The 20,407-nt window shown below is 37.7% G+C and overlaps 1 protein-coding gene across 1 annotated transcript; it reads right to left on the bottom strand.

Annotated features, from left to right (window-relative positions):
• Positions 1–21: 21 nt before the first annotated feature.
• Positions 22–11,263, bottom strand: P4HB (prolyl 4-hydroxylase subunit beta). The gene is given in 12 exon segments (XM_053705875.1): positions 22–865; positions 1,122–1,205; positions 1,397–1,578; positions 1,969–2,089; positions 2,349–2,549; positions 3,626–3,751; positions 3,843–3,947; positions 7,716–7,853; positions 8,264–8,397; positions 8,516–8,722; positions 11,052–11,200; positions 11,202–11,263. Coding segments are annotated over 12 exon segments (1,572 nt in total). The 5' UTR covers positions 11,249–11,263; the 3' UTR covers positions 22–787.
• Between the last annotated feature and the right edge of the window lie 9,144 nt (positions 11,264–20,407).

Below are 20,407 nucleotides of genomic sequence, written 5' to 3'. Positions count from 1 at the left end.
TATAAAAAAAAAGCAAACCACTTTATTAAAATTAAATTTTATTTGGCCAACACTTCAGGTTCCACTTAAATATGGTTGAACATTTCTGGAATCATTGATTAAGCGTAAACCTCCCCATACAGAGACAAACGTGTCATTGGCTGCATTCTCAGAATAGACTTTCACAGCACTGGGAACAGATTTATACATTGTTGTACCACAAGCGATCGGTGGGTACCAGAACACTGCAATAAGGCATTCTATATACTTGTGACGATGGTACTTGCTGTATAAACAGGAGGGCTTTTATCCTTCCCCCACTGAGTAAAATACTGAAGACTGCACCAAAATGATGCTCACTGAGCACTAGAGGGCAGTGTGGGAGATCATGAGGAGCGCAGGAGGGATCTCTAGGTGGTTACATAAAACCGTTAAGGGAACATGGTAGTATGGTTACATGGATGTATGTTCACATCCCTTTATTTAGGGCACCAGCCATGCAAGGACTTTTGTTCCACCAGTAGTTTAAAGCTCACAAAGAATTAGGGAGACAAGACAATCCAAGAAGCAATAAAACAAAGTGCAGCACTTTACATCAAAATAAACAAAATTACTGAAAAATACATGTTAAAAAAAACTCAGTGAAAAATAAATTTTGCTGACCATTAAACAATGTTTAAGCACCCTTTGCCCACAATATTTATGAAAAATTAGTTTTCCCTGGATTTTCAGAGCTCTGACATTTAAAACATTCCCATCCTGCTTCCTCACACACTTAGTGTTTTCTGGTTTGTGAAAATTAAGTCTCTTATAATTCATCTTTCTTAAGTTGGTCATCTTCATCTTCCAATTCTGGCTCTTCAGCTTCTTCCAAGTCCTCCAAATCCTACAAATAGACATAAGTCAGACAGAATCTCAAATGGTGCAAGAGTTAAGCTATAAGAACTACAAACTATGGAAACCTGACACTGACAGTAGTAGATGCTACCCACACAGTCTAACCTAATCAGTTTTAGGCCCAAAAAAGCACCACTCAACCCATAGCATAACTTAATTTACTCTGAGACCAGCATAACTTAATTTACTCTGGCTCTTCATATACAACTTTTTGAAATGGTACATTTTCTGGCCAATGCTCTCACCTCATCAGCAGCTCCCTCCTCTCCACCACTCTCCAAAAACTTTGTGAATCCTTCTAGCGTCCTCTCACCATTATAATCAACCACCTGCATTAAAAAAAAAAGAATGTCCATCAGCCTTGGGAAACCATCCTTTAGGAGGCAATGAATACTTTAAAGAAAATGCTTTACTGAGGGAAAGTGACAGTAGCAGAGGGGAGAGATTATGTACTTTAAAAAGCAAAAAGATTATCCAACAGAAAAAATGCCATTGTAGCACAGATGAATTCAGTACACACTTTTTTCTCTGTTCCAGCTGGGAAAAATTTCAGTGTGGGGAAGCTATGAATTTTTACGGCTTCAATCTCGTTAGCTGTTGAGTCCATCTTAGCAATGACTACATTTTCATGATCTTTGAACTTCTCCCCAAGTTGGTCCCAAATAGGAGCCAGCTGTTTGCAGTGACCACACCATGGAGCATCTGGAAGAAATTAGTAATCAGTGGCTCATTGAGGGAAGATTTGGTGCTTAAAGGGACAGTAAAGTCAAAATTAAACTTTCAGATAAAAACATGCAACTAACTTTCCCAATTTACTTTATTATATTCTAAAATGCATTGTTTTTGTATTCTACATTGAAAAGCATATTTTAAGTAGGCTCGGGAGCAGAATGCACTTTACTGGGAGTTAACTGCAGACATGCATCTTGTCATTGGCTCATTAAATGCATATTGCTGCTCCTTTAAAGGATGCACAAGAGAATGAAAAATTTGATTAGAGAAATTGGAAAGTGGTTTAGAATTGTATAGTCTGAATATATTGTTTCATGTCCCATAAAAAAAAAAACAAGTCCCACATCCATATAAACTTACAGAACTCTACAAATACATTCTTCTTCTCATCAAATACAACTTCTTCAAAGTTCTTTCCAACCAGGACTTTAACAGGAGTCTTGTCCCAATCAGCAGGAATATCCTGGCTCATCAAATGAGGCTGAAAACATAAAACACTGATGTTTCCACACAATGTATGATCACACACAAAAGCAGCAAAACAAAGAAATGCCTAGAGTATGTATGTATGTATGTATGTATGTATGTATGTATGTATGTATGTATGTATGTATGTATGTATGTATGTATGTATGTAACTATGTATGTATATAGATACACATACACAGCAGACACAAAGGTCAGATATGGGTTTCAAGTAGGCATACAGTAGTTATTAGTAAAGAAAATGTATACACTACCTTTATCTTGCCCTCCAGGAAGAGGCTGCAGAATTCAGTGATCTTTTCAGCAGATAGGTCAGACGACTCTGGTTTGTACTTTGTCATTTCCTCTTCTAGAGTGATAAGTCGGACAGCTGGGCATTCTTCCTTCTTCAAGCCAAAGAACTCCAATATGCGCTGGTTGTCTGTGTGATCACTATCAATAAAGATGAAGAGGATCTGGAGGAAGAAATGTCTAATTACTGCCAGTATGGCCAGTAAAGCAGAAACGGACATCCATTAACCTATATTACAGCTAGAACAATGTATTGCAATACATTAGTCACCTGCACTTTAATCCAATCAAATGGTCTTAATGGGATAACTAGGCTAATTAGCTGCCTGTACCAGTCACCGGAAAGCCAGATACTTTGAGACAGTCTGCTTTGCATAGTTAGAAACTTCTTTAAAAAGTGTCAATTAAACCTGTGGATTTGGCAGCTTCATTCACTGCTGAATGTGGCTGCTTATGACATTTAGCTAATTTCAGAGCCGGATGTCTTTTGAAAGTGCAACACACCAAGATCTGGATTTGCACAGATCTTACTTACTATGTAGCACTTTCACAAGAAAAAGGCTACGAAAAGATTGGAAGTTACGAGCGGCCACCTTCTGCATCCAGCAGTGAAGATTCAGTATGCACAGGTCTAGTGTTTATTACTAAAGTATTAAATACTGTAGCAGGACAAACTGCATTATTTCAAGACAACAGAAAAGTTAGTGTTTCTTCAACGGACCATTAAAGGGACATGAAACCCAAATTTTCATTCATGATTGAGAACGAACATGTGATGTTATTTTAAACAACTTTCCAATTTACTTAATGTAATTTGCTTCATTCTCTTGATATCCTTTGTTGAAAAGCATTTATAGATTGGCTCATTAGCTGCCGATTGGTGGCTAACCCATTTGCATTGCTATTTCTTCAACAAAGATATCTAAAGAATGAAGCAAATCAAATAGAAGTAAATTAGAATGTTTCAAATTTTATTATCTAAATCATGAAAGAAAATGTTGGGGTTTCATGTCCCTTTAAACCCAGTAGAACAGCATAAACAATGTCAATGTAAAAGTAGAGTAAATTTCAAATGACAATTTTAAAGTTAATTATTCCCCTGCATCATGTGACAGTCATCACAAAACGCATATGTTTATGTGAACCTGTGTGCATTCAATAAAGCTTTAAAATGCAGCTCTCATACACAAGTGTTAGAGTCCATTTTTAATGTCCATTTTACTGACATCTGTCCACTTACCTTCCCCTTGAAATTTGCTGCTGCTTTCTTAAAATTGTCCAATTTGTCTTGGTAGTCAGAGGCACTTTTTGGCAAGAAGAACAAGATGTGAGTCTTAATCTCTCCTCCAAAGATTTTTGGTGCAGTCTGCAAGATAAAAAAATAAATCTTGTTATATAAAAAAAGTTCAAGTAAAAGTTAACACAAAAAGTGTTAAGTTACGTAGCTGCTACTGTACCTGTTCTGTGAACTCTATCACAAGAGGTAGCTGATTAGCTTTAATGAAGCCCAGAATATTCTCTTTTTTGATCTCACCATCAAAGTCATTTCGCCCTTCATCAAACTAAGGGGAAAAAAAAAAAATGAATAAGATCACACAATTGATTAAAATTGCACACCACAGTAACCCTTGAGGCAGACCAGGTCAAAATTAGAGCCTTTATAAAATTAAGCTTTTTGATATATGGCTGATGAAATTGACATTTTACCAAGCCCATCATAATTATGGTTCTTATGCAGACTATTTCTAAAATGCTCCAACAATTTAGGCTTGAGGTCCCTTTCTCAGCGCAATTTGTAGTTTTAGGGAAAATTTGTTTCAGTATGTTTAACAGCTGAGTAAAATATTAACAGGTATGCACAAGCTAAGTTTTGTTATATATTCATATGTATTTTTATTGATGTGTTGCATCATTAAAAAGGGGTTTCTTTTTGCAAATCCAGTTGAAGGGCAATATTTCAAATCAAATATTTTATATCTGTTGGGGCGGAGCCAGCTACTAACACAGCCAGACGTGTTCCTGTGAAGCTCTGGGCCTTTTGATATATATATTTATATTTAATAAGCCTAATCTTCTGATACTATTTCTTGGAATATTAATACCGACTATCCTGAACTACTGGTGGAGAAAAGAGCACTATTCTGAGGGTGCTCAGTTGATTTTTCCTCTTCAGATACACCACATACCCTATTCTCTTTTTGACACGGCCAACATGGAGGCTTTGCAGGCTTGGGAGCAACGTATTCATCGGCTGCTGGATGAGCATTTTCAGAGTATGACTGAAGACATACTAATGCTCTTAATTTTTCTCCCAAAGCGGGAATCCAGGTGCACTGACCCTACACTAATCGCTCACAACAATGTTACTGCAGAGACCAGCCGATTGGAAGCTTAAGTACGAGATGGCTCCTTCAGGGCTTACAGATAACATGGTCAATCACCCACAGGAGCCATGTCAGCTTACGGATCCTATGAGGTCTCTAACCGCCCAGGCCCTGAGGGATGCGCCCAGCCCACGGGGCAAGAGAATTCAAATTGAGACTAAGGATCCGACGATCTACTTAGACCTGCGGGGGGCTCCTAACCTACATCACTATAAGAGGAAGGTGGCAGCGCTGATGGTGGCACTCAGTGCCTCCCGTTCTACAGTAAGAGTACTGCTTCACTTTTCCGGAGCTCCCATCATCCTTAACACTAAGGAGATTGTTACTTCTCTCCCAGCAAGGGGTATGTTTTACATTTCCAGCAGAGCACTAGAACCCGCACAAAGGTCTGTACTGGATAAATGGTGTGGGTTAGACGAGCGGTCCCTGACTAAGTCGGCTGTAAGACCGGACATTGATAGAGCTGACTCAATACTACTCTAACTCCCCTTTTCATACTGCTCCTCTCTGGTCATTCTTGGGACATTGGCAGTGCATTCCTTCAGGCATTGCAGACGTTTGTTTCACTCTTGTAACTTACTGTATACTACATATAGACCCTATTCCATACCAAGCTTGTATATGTATCTGTCTGAGTATATAGGGATGGGGGTGAATATAGGACAGACCATATTGTACAGTTTCTAGGGAATTTTCACCCTAATGTTCACACTCCCTCTAGGTAACCATGTATGTATATGGCTATATTTCTCTTCTCCCTATATAACCTAAAAGTTTACATTTAGTATTGTTATATTTGTATACTAAGCATGTGTGTTATATGTAAATTAATGATTCGCTGGGATAAACAACAGAGTTGGTAGGTCTCTCAGCCTATTAGACAATATTTAGACAGGTAGATCCCTTGTCCAGTTATATACCTCTGTCCCTGAAGGTTGGTGTAGGGGTTAGACTATATCCACCTGACCATTTACACATTCTTGACCCCAAATGTTAGCCAAGATATACAAACTTTATTAGATATAGTGCAACTATATTGGTCTATCTGCTGCCTTTAACATATTTTACCCAGCCCTTTAACACATCATTGCAATGCAGGCATTTAATGCTACTTAACGTACTAAACTAGCATAGGTTAAAATGTGTATTATGTTCAAAATATTTATCTCTCCTACTTGCTAACCTATTGTTTGATGTTTTGCATAGCTAAACCAGATGCTATTGGTACCATTAGTATGTAAAATCTATTTAGTGGTCTCATGTGATCTACTTTTGTAGGGGAAACACCTCTAGATTTCAAGAAGCTTAACTCTGCAATTAAATGTTATTAGTTCCATCTTACTGTTGCTTTAGCTAACCACTTAAGCTTCAGCTGAGCACACTGAAAGTCAGCTTTTTATACAATACGTACTGCTGGCAGGTTATTCCTACTTAACCCCAACCCACCCATCATATTCGCCTTAAGGAACTAATTTCTCCCTCTAGCCATGTTCTCTTTAATATAAAACTGGGAATCAGTATAACTCTCCCTAGAGATCATTGCTTATATAACTAGGTATATCTACAACACTATGCCACTAGCTTCCTCTCTCTGTTTCCCCCATTAGAACTCCATAAAGGGTCACTACTCCTCATAAAGGCAAAGTATACCACATTTTGTCCTAAGTACCGCTATATATTACATCTAGCTTTTTTAGGACATCGTCTATAGTTGACATCTCCCCAGGAGAGGGGCCCATGTAGTAGTCCTTTCCTTTTCGGTTATATATAATTCCACCCCCCCGTTTGCACCCTCTCTGGGTAGCTACCCTTATTTCTACATGCCCTAGCCTTAATATATTAAGGACGTAGATGGAAGATAACCCCACTAGAAGTTTACTTGTAAACCCTGAGACCCAATTCTATTTTATTTTTAAATAGCCCTGTAGTATGCATCTTGTAAATATAACTATCCCCCCCCCCACTTGTATCCTCTGAGATGCTTCCCTTTAGTAAATTAAAGCTAGGGTATGTGAAAGTAGAGGCGTAGTTTAAAAATAACCCCACTAGGAGCGTACTTAGAAGCTTTGAGATTCCATTCCACTCTACTTAGCCCTGTAGTCTGTACCTTCATAACACTTTAACTGGCTCCACCCTCCCCTCTGTTGCGAGCGGCTCTTGTCCGCTGTATTCCCCACCCCCCCATACATTTAGGCCTACGGGAGGCCTAACAAAAGCCAGCTCCCTACCTCACTATTTTCAGCTCTTAGAATACCTCTTATCTTGAGGGTAGAGACCACTTGTTACCTGTTATAAAAAAAAATTAAAAAAAAACGAGGCTTCTTTCCTATATGTTCCAGTCACATATATTTCATAAATATTGTTTTAAATTTTACACTTTATACTCAACGCTGAACTACTATGGACTAGTTACTAAGATAACAAATATTACATTGGCACACCAAAGTTGTAACCCTTGTCTGCCTACAATATGTGAATTGTATCAGTTTCTTTATTGTTTTTGTTCCGTGCCTGGACATACTTTCTATTGGATTGTTTTTACTCAATGCCTCAAAAAAATAAAAATATTTTACATCTGTTTAGTGTGTACAGTAATGTCACCATTCCACAAGAAAAATATGGCTTCATTGTAAATTGAATTGGGTATTAACCAGCTCCCATTAACTAATGGAAGCCAAATGACCCTTGGTTAAAACAAGGCTGCTAAAGCGAAGACCCGACGATGCCTCTCACTATTCAGGCTAGATTGCCAGGGTGGGAGCCCCCAGACTGCCCTCAAGGTGGGCGAGTGCTAGTGACTGCAGAGCCGTTAGCACCTGACCCCCAAAAAAAAAAAAAAAAGGATTGTGACGGCTCAGCCATTGTTATCACTCAAGGGGTTAATCATACCTGAAGCATGACAGCCATTTCCACTCATTCCTGACTGGATGTTTATAAACAGCTCACCTTCTTAAATAGGACAATGCTGTCCTTGGTAACTTCATATTTAGAGAAAGCAGAATCACTGGAGGTTACACCAAATGGAATGTCATCCACAGCTTCAGCTGCTTCCAAGAATGTTTTGGCCAGGTCAGATTCTTTATCCTGCAAGAGAAATCTGTTATTAACCACCACAATAGACACTGCTTACACAGCACCTACTTCACAACTAAAAAAACAAAAAACAAACTGCTTTCAATAGCCTCTATCACCCACTTTGTCACAACCCAGTCTAGATGGTTTTATCATACTGCCTCCACCCTCAGTCTTAAAGGGACACTGAGCCCAAATAGTTTTATTTGCTTTTATAATTAGAAAAATTGTAGGAGACATTGTTCCCTGGATTTGTTGTGCCCTTAACTACAGCATGGATTTGTTGTGCCCTTAACTACTTTGCATGGAAACCAAACTAACTATCTTACAATTTTAGGAAAAATTCGTTTTAGAAACAAGCATATGCATGGCATTAATATATTGAGTGTATCACAAATCAAGTTATATATAGTAGGCATTACCTTAATAAAGCCAATAACTGCCACCTCACTGGCATCAACCAGAGCTGAAACAGCTGCATCATCATCTAGAGTGGCAGCTGCTGGTCCAGTCCTCTTTTTCAACCAGTTAACAATGTCTGCAGCCTCTCTTCCAGCTGAGGAAGAAAATATAAAATGCATTCATAAACTATGTAAATCACAGATTTAACAATTGGCCAAACTTAAGAATCTTTCCAGTGCACACTGACAATTCAGTTCACTGTATAAAGATACCTGAGTATTCCTTGGGTGAAGACTTGTCTCCATTCTTGAAGAATTTGATTGTAGGGTAGCCTCTGACACCAAACTGCTGGGCTAGTTCTGCTTCTTCAGTAGCATCTACCTTGGCTAACCGTATGTCTGAACCTTCAGATTTCAGTAGGCCAGCAGCTTTCTCATACTCAGGAGCAAGAGCCTTGCAATGTCCACACCATGGAGCATCTGTACAGCAAAGGGGATGAAAATGTTTATACTCTTGCTCATATTAAGATGCAAAACCCTTTAACACCGTCCTCATTTTACATTAATGCACAACTAGCCTTACAAATATCCTTTTCACACCCAGTCTATACTTTGATACCCTTAGAAAGAAACATACATATGGGAACCAAAAGACCAGACAAACACCCTCCTATTTCTTTTAGAAATATTGCTTTCTAGAAACCGCTGTCAAAGACCCCTCTTGAACTGCCTATTATCTTTAGACTAACTCCTCTATCTTCATTTTCTGACTTTCCCCGACCAATATAGCTCTTGTCGCTTGTCAAACTACTAACCAGCAGAGGGTTAAACATGCAGTCACAAAACTGCAAACCTAAAATGCTATTTCACTAGCACACCAGAAGTACCTTTATGTAAAGCTAGCATGAATAACTGCTTCCGTGCAGTGCTGTTACATGTCAAAAGGAAGTCAAAATACAGTACACCCCATATAGCCAAATATATGGAACAAAAATAAAGATGTATTACATTTTTATTTTATGGAATATTTTTTATTGAGGTTTTCAACAAGAATAATAGTCATGTACATCAAATATTAGAAGTGACATACTGCTAGTTACATCACGCAAGTATAAAAGCATACCTGAGATAGTACATGTTAAAGTTGGAACTTCTTTTTAGTAAATGTAACTTCCTCCAACATAAGGGGTCACTCATGGACCCTAAAAAGGTCAAACCACTATAGATGGGGAATTCTTTCCTATATTTAAGTGAAATGGTAATATATGTAGGTATGTTGCGTTGGATGTGAGCTAATATTTAGCTTGTAAAATATGTTAGACAATCCTGCTAAACTAGGTAGGGAAAAGACAATGTTATGGTATATTGCAAGATGTACTTACAAAGAGTAGTTAGGGTGCGGTATAGGCTAGATATACCACGTATTTAACCCTCCTGATATAGTTTTATTATAAGGGGGGGGTGTCCAAAGGGTTGATGTGGTTATTATGAAGCTCATTGTCAAACAGGTCTCTTTCAGGGTCTTCAAGGTAAATTAAGTATGAGGAGCTAGTAAATATTTAGTGGGTTTACCAAGAATACACTTAAGAGTCCTTTTTATTTTATTTTTCACTACAAAATAGACAGAAGACAATATGAACAAAGTCCAACCTGAAAAGCACACAAACACTCATTAAAGGCATTACGGAAGCAAATATAACTACAGGGGCTTTAAATTAATACCTAGTTCTATAAAAAGGAAGAGGCAGCTGTGAACAGGCTTTTGCAACCCCAAGGGAACCTGCTTTGTGGATCACACCCCACATAAATACCAACAGCCAGCCAATAGGACAAACTGCTCTCAAATTCTATCAGGTCACATCACTCACTTTAATCCCAGTAAATCAACCATCTATCTCAAACTGGGCAAAAGATCAACCTTGTCCTCTGAGCTAGGCATTTCTAACAGTGCATATACTAAAGCACTCAGAATTTTGGTCCATACCTTTCTAGTATATGTACCTTGGTAGCAAGACATACTTTATTTGGTTTAATATCTGACGAAAATTGGTAAGACTATAGGTAGAATTAGATTGGGTAGTCACAACAGGTATTTTACATGGTTAATCAATCCTTAAACACCACTTTGTAGAGAAAAAAAATGTAAAAACAATTTATGCTAGAGAATTTATACAATCTATTCTCAGACAATGGGTGAACTTTAAATATGGCATAATACTAACATTTAAAGTTAAATTTGTCTAAATCTCTCGTTTGCAGCTTCATGTAGTAGCTTTTAAAGCTTGTTCCTTTAAGTATTATCTGGTCCATGGGACCTGGAGAAATTTTGGTCATAATAAGTATAAGACAAAGTTTAAGAAATGCCCAGGGTAGTATTGCACAATATGGGGCACATACCTATTGTTCGTGTGTTTGGCAATACAAAAATATGCGTACCCTTTTATTTCAGAGGAATAATAAAGGATATTTATACCGTATACAAAAAGATAATGCTGCACCAAAGTTCGATGTGTAACAAGTTGGCCCCCCGGTCAGCACCTGTAACATGTCCACGTCAACCTAACTCTGTCACGTACCGCACACGCAGCACACACCCTAAGATAACCTCATTGGCCGGAGCAAAGAAAGTAATCCGTTGATTGGCAGAGAGAAACACATGTCAAACCAAGGGTGCGGAACTCTTGCGTACCGCCTGAGGGTCTGAGGGTTAACCGTTGCTATGCCAGATTGATTTTTTCTATTGCACTAGCGCAATAACCCGCTCCCCACGTACAACACGTCTCCTAAGGCGCCCCAGTGAACTACTCACAGAACTCCACTAGAACGTATTTGTGCGCCGTGAGCGCCTCCTCAAAGTTGGTCTTCTTGAGTACAAGCACATCGCCTTCCTCGGCGATGTCGGCACGGACAGCGAGCAGCAGGGACAGAGCGGCCACAACCAAGCGCTGCATGATTAGATCCGGTGTACGGGACGTGGCTGTGTGAGAGGGGCCGCGCTTTGCGCATGCGCTTTATATGACCGTGGAAAGCGGCTCGTGGTGCATTGTGACTGGCTCGCGTTCTTATTCCGGTACCGCCTCCTGACACCGGAAGCTCGTTTTACAGGCTGCGATGTTTTGGATTGGCTTTTCAGTTTGCCGAATCCGATTATGACTTATGGTTCTTGTGTAATTAGTAATTATTTACCCAAGTATTAATTAATTATAATACATGGCGTCCAGCCTACCGATATCTCGGGAATATGGTGCAATCGTGCAGCACTGACATTTTACCTACAGTGTCGGTTCTACTACTAACCATAACCACAAACACAGGGCTTACAAACCGAGTGGCAATAGCAGTTTAGCAGTCCGTGTGGTATAGAGATGGATGGTTCGCAGAAATAAAGCATCAAATGCTCCTCCAAGTATTAATAAAGTGGCTATGTAGATTAGGAGAAATAAAGTAGATCTTTCAGCGAAGTGGTCTGTGAAATTTTAGTGAATCTAGGTTATTTTATGCACGCCCCGTGACCCAGACTCCCTGATTCTCCAGCGTCGTTAATCTTCCCGAATTCCTACTGAGCTGAATACATTGGGAGAGGAGATGCCGTTATTTAGCCCATAAGTGACCAGGGCAGGGACAGCATAGCGACAAACACTGGCGCAGTTACTGATAGTTTTAGTTTAGAGAACGCTCCAGTGAGAGATTCATTCCTGTGACAGACACTGCTGAAGAAAAAATGTGTCCAGTTAGAATCTGGTCCATGGCACCTGGAGAAATGTTTGTCATAATAAGTATAGGACACTGTTTAAGAAATGCCCAGGGTAGTATGGCACTATTGTTCATGTGTTTGGTATTACTAAAATGTGTGTACCCTTGTATTAATTCAGAGGAATAATAAAGGATATTTATACAGTATACAAATTATAAAGTCTGTGATACAATAGCTGCATTCTTACAGGGGGGGGGGGGTCGGGGTGTGTTACATTGTTTAGGCTGGTCTGAAAGCTTACAAGTATTTATAGGTATTTAAAGGTATTCAGTAATCACTATTACTGTTTGTTTATGATATTCATTGGGTAATGTTACTAAACACAGTAATTGTTGAGTCGCAGTGATGTACCATGTACAATAGGGAGATACATGCTGCTATTATAGGTTAAGTTTGGACTTGAGAATTAAAGACACGTCATGCTATGTCAAACTGACAGATGTCACCCCAGGCCAGAGCCCAGTACAGAGGGTGGAAGGAGGATCAAGCTGAGATAACGCTGGCAAAACCTGTTCTGAGGCAGATTCTACATCCTGTTCCCCCGCTCTGTTCATTGTCATGTGCAGTGTGAATATTCACCTTATTGTTTTGGCATTGCCACCCAGCAATGCTCCTCCCTTATTTACCTGTTGCAACAGAGGACGGTTGGTATTAGTATTCAGGGCAATATACAGGCCAAGCAAGTAATTTCCCCCAGACAGACCAAGGTTCAACAGGCTACAGTGATACAGTGGCTGATTCTAGTATATTCATATATTTTGCCCAGATAAAAGGGGTGGAAAATATTTTTATTTACTAGAAATAAAGTTTTTGCAAACAATATACACCAAGGATTACATATAACCCCACTTTAGTCTTTGTTCTTTTTATTTTTTACTTTATGAGCATGATTAGTCCCAAACTTTATTAAACATTAATTAAAAGGGCCATAATACCCAAATGTTTAAACACTTGAAAGTGATGCAGCATAGCTGTAAAAAAGCTGACTATAAAATATCACCTGAACATCTCTATGTAAAAAAGAAAGATATTTTACCTCAAAAGTTTCTCAGTAGCCACATCCCATTGTAAAGGACTTCTAAGCAACAAATCAGTATGTCTGTCCCGGGACAGCGGAAGGAGCGAGCTTACGTGCACTCTCATCTTATTTCCCTATTCAGCTTAAGGAAGATTACAATGAAATCTCATGAGAGTTAAGTCAAGTCAAATCTCATGAGATCACAGTAAAAGAGTTCATGACCTCAGCACTGTTGATGCTGATTGGCTGCTGTTCATTTCTTCATTATTATTTTTTTTTACCAGCAGCTGAGTATAACGTTTTACACAGAACTTACTCTGCTGAGTTGAGGAAATTGTGAGGTAAAATATCCTCCTTTTTTACATAGAGATGCTCAGGTGATATTTTCCTGTCAGCTTTTTACAGTTATACTTCATCAGTTTCAAGTGATTTAGCATATGATTATTATGTCCCTTTAACCCCATTGCACACACATAGTTAAAATGCACACTGTCCAATAGAAACCTGACAATGTATACTTTTGAATATGATTCTGAAATAGTTAACTTCAAACTGTGTGCACATTTCTAGTTATTATGCTTATTAAGGGGATATTATAGTAATTTATTATTATTTTTTAAACTTGCGTCCCTTTCTTGAATAAAGCAACATTTTCTTATCATATTTGCAGACGTGTGTCTCTAACTGTAAAGCTGTTCTTATAAGCCAGAGAAGATTAGTAGGAAGTGGAAACCCAATATTGCATTATTAGTTTTAAACTAAATCTAAAGGGACGTTGTACTGTAAAAGGGATTTTCCCTTAATGTGTGTTCCAATTACTTCTTATACTAGCAGCAGAGTATAAAATATCTTAATAACCCCCTTTAGGTTTATTTTTGCATATGCAATAGCTGATTTTGTTCTTTGACACCACAATCCATTAAAATGGATTGCGCTTACAGTGATATCAGATCTCCTATTTTATCACTTTCTATACCTATGCTTCCTTATTTTATGTCTGTCTATATATCAAAGGTCAATACTTAGAACAATTAAAAACTATAATTTTGTCACTTATCTCTCTCCTATCTCCTACTGGGAGTGTAATTTCTATTGCTGGCTATGTTTACATATGTTTTATTTTTATAACCAATACTTATGTATTGAAATTTACAGTAGATTTGGGATACCACAGGCAAATACAGCTATTTCAAATGCCAAAATAAAGATACAGGATTGATGTTTAAATAATTTAATACACTCCAGCAGGGAAATTGGATAAATATGAACAAATTAAATCGTAGAAAATGTTACAGTACACTGTCCCTTTAAACAACTTTGAAATAACATTTTTTTCAGTATTTCTTTTTCTTCAGGAGTTGTAAGTGCTTTTCTTTCATATGCATGATGTATTTTTGTCATACAGTGTCCATATAAATGACCATTAAATACAGTAGAATTGCATAATTAAGTGCATAACAAAAAATAAAACAATAACACTTTCAATTTCAAATAAGCAGTAGATTTTTACTGCCAAAATTATAATTTTCACCCATTTGCCAGCCCATTAAAGACTGCAAAATTTGAGAATGGAAGTAAATTGGAAAGTCTAATGAAACTGAAACTCTATCTGAATCATGAAAGTTTAATTTTGACTTTAGTGTCTCTTTAGCCAAGCAAGAGGCATAACATCTTATACACCAATGGAATTTGGCTGCACCTTGGTTGAATATAATTATTTGAGTTGGACATATGAATAACACACAAAATAAGCTGCGGAATTCACAAAACAAATGAAAATGTTGATAAAAAAAAGATACCCTAAGTCATGTTATCAACCATTAAACATCATTATCTGGTGTGTGGTGATTAATTGTAGGCTACAAGACTGATTTTATTTGCTTTCTTTAGAGTGCTTACAGAGATTGCAGGGAACAAAATGCCTGCAAAGGAAAGTCTTGCTTTGATTGCAGTGAAGCAAGCTAGAGGCCACAGAAACCTCTTTAAACCTTTCTTCAATCTCTCTTTTTACCCCCTCCCTTTTCTCTCAGACCATATCTTCTCTTGACAATCTTTCTCTCTTCTCTCCCAAATCTCTTCACTCTTTCTTAGCATTATCTTTTGATCCTCTTTGACTTTTCCTCTCCAATCTCTGTTTGCCCCTATTTGCCATCTAAAAAAAACCCAGCATACCTTTATATAATATTTGTAGACATTCACTCACTAACTTTCAATCGCCACTGTTAAATTTTCACTCGCCAATTGCTAGTGGGCTAGTGGAAATTTTGAGCCCTATATATATATATATATATATATATATATATATATATATATATATATATATATATATATACACACACAGAGAAGCACACTCACAGGAACGAACAACTGGCTCAATAATATTGTTAGCCTGTTCTATGGCGATTTACCACCTGGATGAAGCTTCTTTTAGCCCAGTAATGATTTTCACAGAGAACTTTCCTGTAGTATATCAGTCTGATCCCGCCTATTACGGTCAGTCCAGCGCCAAAATACCAGGCAATTCCTCTCTGAACAAGGAACATAGCAACCCCAGACGATCGTTTCGGCCTTCATTGGGCCTCGTCAGTGAGGTGTAGCCATATTGCTCTAAGCACACTGAGCAAGGAGTCCACGTCTGGTTGCCCCTTTTTTCCCATAGGGAGACTAAATACATACAGAGAGAAGCACACTCACAGGAATGAACAACTGGCTCAATACTATTGTTAGCCTGTTCTATGGCGATTTACCACCGGGGTGCAGCTTCTTTTAGCCCAGTAATGCTTTTCACAGAGAAGAACTTTCCTGTAGTATATCAGTCTGATCCCGCCTATTACGGTCAGTCCAGCGCCGAAATACCGGGTAATTCTTCTCTGAACAAGGAACATAGCAACCCCAGACGATCGTTTCGGCCTTCATTGGGCCTCGTCAGTGAGGTGTAGCTATATTCCTCTAAGCACATATGTACATAAAGCACTCAGCGGACTTCAGTCAACTGTGGAAAAAAATATATTTAATTTTTTTCACAGTTGACTAAAGTCCGGTGAGTGCTTTATGTACATATTTTGTTGTAAATTTTGATAGCACCCCAGCAGTTGAAGATCTATAGGTGAGAGTGCAACCACATTGCTTTCTTTTATTTTTATATACAGTATATATAAACTCCAACATATACAACTCCCTGGAGCACTGCTAAACACTGATACAGAGATCCAGACTATATCCCAGAGCTGGCCGGAATCCCCAGAATATACAGCAGGCCTACACAGGTAAGTGGCAAAAATCAGCCTTTTATTAGACAAAAATACGAATTGGCCTGTTGCCAAACATTTCAGCTCACGCAGGAGCTTTCCTCAGTGGAGGCCCAAGTAGACATGTCTATTTAAAGGCTTATTTTTTGCCACTTACTTGTGTAGGCCTGCTGCATGTTCCGGGCACTGTCATTACCTGTAATAATAATAATATACCAGGCAAGATTTGAACCAATGTCTCTAAGGCAAATGTTGCACCACTAGACCAACAAAAGCCTTGCAAAAACAATATATCAGTGTAGATTTTATGTTCTCATAATTACCACAGTGAGAGAGGTTCTGGAGACAGTGGAAGCAATATCAGTTCACTAGGGCCCTGATATTCAAAGATTCTCCAGCTTGGAGAGAAAGTGTAGTTCAGACTTCACAAAGGCTGAACACACTTAATTTTCAAAAGAAAAAGGATGGGACTCTTCAGCACAGCGAGATCGCTCTCATTTATGTATGTGAAACAGAGACAAGCCCAGTGCATTATAGCACTGCATGATATGAGAGTTTTATTACACTTACACTTTGTGCATTGTATTTTATATTACTATACATTTCAGATTGGGTCCTTTCAGTATTATGGCATTTAAGTTTTGCACTTTCTCATTTGTATCTTAATATATTTCAATTTTCATCTAGCAGTGATTTTAAACATTCTGATTATGCTTTGAAATTTTCTATGTTAATTTAAAGGGACACTCAAGTCAAAATTGCGCTATGGCTACAGAAAAAAAATACTGATAGGGGAAGGTAGGGGTAAGGAAGGAGTGGGTAGGAGGGAGAGGGAGATCTTATTGAGGGATGGGATATTTTTAAAAATGTTTTTAAAAAATTAGCCTAATTTGCAGCAAACTGGGTACTGGCAGACAGCTGGCAGTACCTAAGATGGTGGCAAATAAGTAGAGAGGGGAGGGTTAAAGAGCTGTTGGGGGGGATCAGGGAGGTTGGGGGGGTAAGGGAGGACCAAACACTGCATAACATTTTTAAAAAAAAATGTATTAAAAAAACCCAAACTTTTATTTTAGTACGGGCAGACTTTCTGCCATTACTTAAGATGGGGTTGACCATTGTGGGGTGGGGGAGGGAAGAAAGCTGTTTGAGAGGGATTAGGGAGGGATCGGGGGTGGGATGTGTCTGGTGGGAGGGTAACCTATACACTAAAGCTAAAATTAACCCTACAAGCTGCCTAATTAGCGCTACAGAATTTGGCAGTGCTTTACAAATAAATGATAATAATGATAATAATAATAATTAACCCCTTCACTGCTGGGCATAACACAAGCGGCCTTCTAATTACCAAAAAGCAATGCCAAAGCCATATATGTCTGCTATTTCTGAACAAAGGGGATCCCAGAGAACCATTTACAACCATTTATGCCATGATTGCACAAGCTGTTTGTAAATAATTTCATTAAGAAACCTAAAGTTTTTGAAAAAGTTAACGATTTTAATTTATCGCATTTGTCGGTGAATTGGTGGCATGAAATATACCAAAATGGGCCTAGATCAATACTTTGGGTTGTCTACTAGAAAAATGTATATAGTTTTGATAGGTAAATATAAAAGGCTCTATTTCTGTTTAAATGTAGTGATGGCAAAAATGCTAAAAATTGCCTTTTTTTTGGGGGGGAAGTTTTTTTCTGAAATGCCCAGTCCTTAAGGGGTTAATAATTTAGGATTATTCTTTGTATATTTCTGTATATCTTTTACAAATTACATTGTGCATTGTATTTCCTCCATTGTAAACTGACAGTTTCAGAAAGTGGGAGGGATAGGACAGTTCCCTGGGCTGAACAGGGGAGTTCCTAGGGTATATCTGAATCTCTCTCACAAGTCTTGTAACATTTTCTAAGCATTTTAAAGGGATAGTAAAGTCCAAATTAAACTTTCATGATTCAGGTAGGGCACGTCATTTTAAACAACTTTCCAATTTGCTTTATCATTAAATTTGCTTTTTTTTCTTTTGGCATTTTTTGTTAAACGCTTAACCTAGGTAGGCTCATTTCTAAGACTGCAGTCAACCGCTTATCTCCCTGCCTGACTGTGAATAGCTAATAACATGTATTGTTTTCATAGTTAAATTGTAGTGAAAACATTTATGTCAGCCCCAGGGGTTCTCCAGTTACCTTCTCTCTCGCATGTGAAATTTTGTATCCCAGAGAGCTCCATTGCTTTCTATGGAAGGCACCTCTCATCTCTCTGGGATTTCCAGGTTCCTCCCCTTTTCTTAGAATCTTCAGTGAGTTCTGCCCCTGTGAAGTCAGCACTATATTCTCTCTCAAAACTAGAGAATGTTTGATTATCTGGTCCATAGAAACTAGAAACTAATGATGCTCTCTGGGAAGCTGAAGCTGACAGCTTTTCAGTTTTAATTTAAATAAAAGACATGCAAAGTGCAATCTTATTTTTAAAATATACACACATATATGGAATGTATGAGCCTAATTTGTTAAAGTTACGCTTTGAAGGCATAATCACTATTTGTAAAATCACAATTCTTTCAAAATAAAATACAAAATAGAAAGTGCAAAGTTTACATGTAATAAAATGTAATATGAAGTAAAAAGTTATATAAAATAGAAAGCAAAGTGTAAATTCAGCAGGACTGTCATGTTATGCAGTGCTATATTGCACTGGGATTGTCTCTCGTTCACAAACAGAAATGCAGGGAATGCCCCTTGGAGAAATAAAGCGAAACCAGCATTTAGAAAATTTGTAGTGCTAGAGAATCATTTTAGAATATCTCACCTGAGCAGAGAGGTATTGAATATCAGGGCCAAGAACATCAATAAGTATATATTTTTTTATTCAGCAGTCTTCACAATTTTGGTTTAGCTTGTTTATTGTGGATCAATTAAATACAAAAAGCATACATTAAATTCCAAACACATGTCATTTGACAATCCATAGCTCTTCAGCAGACTGAAATCATCATCAGTAACAGAGCTCCCATATTCTACAGTTGACATTTAAAATCACCCACATAATCAATTATTTCATAATAACATGAGCTTCCTATGTTCACTATTTTACGATTATACTCAAGTCTACTTATTACTTACAATGTCACAATCCCACTATCTTCAATTGTCACCTCATGAAAACTGACAGAATGTTCTGTTTTCCCATTCAAAACCTGCAGAACAGGTTCAGCAACTCATAATTTTCCCACTATTACTACTATAATTGTTTAATACTTATTCCAATAAAATCCATTATAAATTATTCCTACCAGATATTTGACTCAACATTTGTTTCTCTAATCATTCTGTACATTTGTATACTCAATCCCATGAATCTAAAGTGGCCGTTTGACTCCTAAAATACTGGGGAAAATAATGTATATCTGTTGCCTTATTATTTATATACCTGAAAAGGGAAAAAAATAATTTAAAAATAATTCTATTGATTAACTTGATATGTAAGAAAACAAAGCTGAAAGACAGCTTTTAGTGATAAGCATGATTAAGGGTTTGTGAACCGAAACATCGCATATGTCTGTCTTGAACCTATGAAGATGTATTAATAAAGTACAGGTTTTTTTATAATACAGTGCTTTGGACCTTGTATTTTGAAGATTAAGGGGTAATTGCTGTCTCCACACTTCCAAGAGCAACGACTTGATGTAAGGTGCTGTACACATGTTGTTGAAGATTATTAGTAAAAAGTTATAGTTTAATGATATGTCTTCATGAATAGAGGTGATATGGATTAATATTTTACTCATAAGTTTTAACAATGCAAAATTAACTGAGTGGATATTATTTTGGAAGTAGTTAGCCATGGGAAAAATGAGATTTCTACTTTATATAGGAAATCAATTACTGGCAATATTTTATTGCACACATTTATTAGCCAATCAATTGGGTTGTTGAAAATAATTTTCACTGAGTTTTTGACAATGGAAAGAAGGAGTTTGCTTCAACCAACAACTGTACAGGATCGGTTTGACTTTTGTCACTAAATAAAAAATAAAATGATATATATATAACACATAGAAAGTCTGACACTATCTTTCAAGCACACAGCCTGATTAAAAGCAAAATGTAAGAGTTATTTAACATTAACTGCCTGAGTCCCTGAAAGCTGTGCAGCTG

The sequence above is a fragment of the Bombina bombina genome, chromosome 1 (assembly GCF_027579735.1).
Source record: "Bombina bombina isolate aBomBom1 chromosome 1, aBomBom1.pri, whole genome shotgun sequence".
Taxonomy (NCBI): Eukaryota; Metazoa; Chordata; class Amphibia; order Anura; family Bombinatoridae; genus Bombina; species Bombina bombina.
Note: the sequence above shows the minus strand (reverse complement) of the source record. Positions and strands in the feature narration are given on the sequence as shown.